The sequence below is a fragment of the Diabrotica virgifera genome, chromosome 8 (assembly GCF_917563875.1).
Source record: "Diabrotica virgifera virgifera chromosome 8, PGI_DIABVI_V3a".
In the NCBI taxonomy this organism is placed as follows: domain Eukaryota; kingdom Metazoa; phylum Arthropoda; class Insecta; order Coleoptera; family Chrysomelidae; genus Diabrotica; species Diabrotica virgifera.
In genome coordinates, this window is record NC_065450.1 from 171,651,371 (window position 1) to 171,654,983 (window position 3,613).

The 3,613-nt window shown below is 33.3% G+C and overlaps 1 protein-coding gene across 1 annotated transcript; it reads right to left on the reverse strand.

The window, feature by feature from the left end:
* Positions 1–3,406, reverse strand: LOC126890001 (uncharacterized). Its single transcript, XM_050658801.1, has 2 exons — positions 884–3,406; positions 1–127 (listed from the first exon to the last, which is right to left on the reverse strand). The coding sequence occupies exons 1-2, from the start codon at positions 3,104–3,106 to the stop codon at positions 53–55; spliced, it is 2,298 nt and encodes a 765-aa protein (XP_050514758.1). The 5' UTR covers positions 3,107–3,406; the 3' UTR covers positions 1–52.
* Positions 3,407–3,613: the final 207 nt, after the last annotated feature.

Genomic DNA, 3,613 nt, shown 5'->3' on the forward strand with positions numbered 1-3,613 from the left:
TATAGTTTATCCTAATACTATATTTTTTATTTATTGAAATGATACATCCACTTCAGATACATATTTTGGATTTAAGTAAGCCTCCTTTTGTGGCGACTGGGAACTCTCTCCGGTACTCCTGAACAACCTGAATAAAAAAAAATAATATTGAATGTGTTTTCTGAACCTAGCCTATATAATGTGTTCAAGAAAAAAATAACAAAAAATTAAATTTATCTACTCTACGTCATATTATGTATCAGTTTTTAGTTTGTGAAAACTGTCATTATAGATAGCAGTTCGTGAAGGATTTAAAGTGTGCGTGAAGTACCTGTGTATTTTAAATGGGACTAACTGCTAAGAAAAAAATAACAAAAAATTAAATTTATCTACTCTACGTCATATTATGTATCAGTTTTTAGTTTGTGAAAACTGTCATTATAGATAGCAGTTCGTGAAGGATTTAAAGTGTGCGTGAAGTACCTGTGTATTTTAAATGGGACTAACTTTTTCACACACTTTCAATGGGTTTTTCACACACTTTCATATAATCAAATATCCTTAACTTTCGCGTTGTCATGGTGATGACATAATGAGCAATAAATTACAACAAAAATTTTGACAGTTTTGTGGTTTGAAAGAAATTAGAATTTTTAAATGTCAAAGTTCTAAAAATTGTAAATAGAATTGAAATGAATTCCAGTGACGAAGAGTTACAGTTTTTTGATTTATTTATCGTAGAGTAGATAAAATATTGTATGAAACTGTGCGTGAAGTACTTTTTGCGAACTTACGCGATGTAGAGCACTCGCTATCGCTCGTACTCTAAGTATCGCGTGCGTTCGCAAAAAGCATACTTCACGAACTGTTTCATAAATAACTATTGTTTATACATACTACATACCTGTATCAAAAATTGTTTTTGATGTTCATTTTTCGTCATTTTTTCATTGTAATCCTCAATCAACTTGACTCCTCTTTCTGCAATATCATTTGTACATTTTAAGGTTGAAATGATATTTTTTCCTGTGCGATAATCCTCTCTGTTTTCCCAATTCAGCGGATCGTCCTGAAGAAATTCAACACAAATACCGAATCGTTTAAATAACTGAAGTGAATTGGCGGACAATAATTCAGTTGGTAGATCTTTTTGAACAAAATTTTGGACATCTCGGATTTGCAACGATAGTTTTTTCTCAATGACTTCTGTCTCTTCATTTTCTTCTTCTTTTTCATTCACAGTCTCTATGTTTTTACTTGCACATTCCATAATTTTTTGAGCCATTCTAATTTTTTCAACTCTCTCAATTCTATCGTCAAATATTGCCATGGCAGCACACTCTTCACTTAGATACCATAAATGGTTTAAAAATTTTGTTATTGCAATGGTTGCAATGTTTTCATTAATATTTTTAAATATAACCAATTTTCTCAAAAAATATATATCATTTAGGGGAGCTCCTGTAGTATTCGTTGCTGAAAACCAGGCCTCTACATAACAGTATACAACGAAAACGCAAATTTCTGCATTCAGTTTGGAATTATCCTTTCTCATTTTCATTTGATCGCGAAATAAAAAAAGTTTTAAACAATAAATCGCTTTAGCCATCCATCTCGCTAAATGATATGCACCGGGGGCCCTAAAACTCACATTTGTTTTATCTCCCAAAAAAATGAGCGTCAATTGCAAAAACTCTTTGTAGTCATCACGTGGTTGCTCTTCTGCAAGTTTCTGTTTCACAAAATAAATAATTTCGGGCGCTACATCTTTCAGTGCATTATAAACGGCTTCATCGCTGGTATAATCTAAAAATTTCATTTTATCAATATTCTTCCAGTTTTCTTTAAGTGCTTTGAATTGAGCAATTTCAGGGCCGGATGTTACAATTGCTTTTGTCCTCGTGAATACACCAGCCAAAACGACCTCAAATATATGGTGTCGGCATGGAAGCCACAAAATATCTCGCCCTAACCTTTGTTGAAGCAGAACTGCAGCTCCTTTTATACGTCCAGTGTTTGATGCTGTAGTATCAAAACAAAAGGCTTGAATTTTTTCGGTTAAATTCCATTCATCAGTGATATGGAACACAGCAGAGCAAACTTCCGATCCTGCTGATGATGCAATTCCAGGTACTCCTAATAATTGTTCAAAATCTAAACCAACCGCGATCACAGGAAGCCGATCAATTTTCTCATTTTTTGTGATATCAGGCAATAATTTGGAATCCCAATGCACTTCAATAAAATTTGCATCATTTCCTACCGATTTTATTGATGAATATTTTATTTTCCGCAAAATCTCTCTATTTCTTTTGATAGACGATCTATTGAGAACAAACTCGGTGATATCTATATTAAGAGCTTCTAGGACGGCAGAAATAATATGCATTGCATCCCTGTCACTCACTTTACATTTGTCCAAGGCAGCGGCCAGGCGAGGTGTCATTAACGTCTTTCGTCCTCTCTTGTTTGAAGATGGACCCTGTTGAGATTCCGATATGAAATATATGTCATCTTCACTGTTGTCTTGATTTATCACTTTTTTCTGTGAATCTTCGTGTTCTTTATCTTCCATTTCAAAATGTCCAATCGAACAACTAGAATTTTCCAACAAATCTTCTTTTCTTTTCAACTCTGCAGCTGTGCGTTCTTCTTTCCGCTTTTCCTTACGTAATAATTTGATATCTACTCCCAACATACAACCTACTCTACCTTTCTCCCTTTGCTTAATTAAAAATTCTCTATCTTCGGCGATTTTAATCTCATTTAACGCATTTAAGGTGGCAATATCGAAAAGGTTGTCTAAAGCTTCTTTAAAATCATTTTCTTTTTCTCTCTGCCGTTCAGTATCTCTATTTTTAGATTTTTCTAAATTTCTGACATTATCGTACAAAGATTTTAATTTCAAAATACAGTTTGAACGGTTTTGAACTGGGATTCTTGCTTTTTTCCAAAAAACGACCACTTCATCAATAACTAAAGCACTGCTGTCATTAAGATTTAAATTTACCACTCTCATGTTATAAAAAAGTACACTCAAAACATCTCGTTTACATGGTAATTTACTACCGCAGATTTGATTTTTCATCACTCCAACTAGATAAATATTGTTCCGCAAAGTGGACATTTCAGCACTTTTATCAATTACTTATATAGCACGTCTTTTCTTATGCACTTCAAGTACGAAACTAAAACGAATGTAGCATTGAACAAATAATATGTAAAAACAAAATTGACTTGTCGAGACTTGTAGTCGCGCTTGTAGCGAATTCGAACGCACTTGGCGCCGACTCGTCGTAGCATGTTAGACAGTCAGATGCATGAAACTTCAAGGCCAATGCGGCACGTGTTAATATTATCGGATTGAGCTGAAATTTTGTATTTTTAATGTTTTGGTGTAACTGAACAAAATTACAAATAATTTTGAAAAAATATGAACTTTCGAAAATAAGGACCACCCTAATAGGTACCTACCTAAAAATACTATTACATTCCAACAACCATTATCAGTATTTACAATTCATTTAGAATAGATATAACACCTATTGTAAGCATCTCTTTGATGTTCACATCAAAGAGATGTTTAAATTGTTTGTTGCACGTTTAGACTTTATTATTGGATTTCAGGAATCAT

Coding starts and splice junctions, on each gene's coding strand:
- LOC126890001 (XM_050658801.1), bottom strand. CDS start 3,106: ATGTCCACTTTGCGGAACAATATTTATCTAGTTGGAGTGATGAAAAAT. Junction 128..883: donor AAAAACAATTTTTGATACAG/GTATGTAGTATG, acceptor TTTTTTATTCAG/GTTGTTCAGGAGTACCGGAG.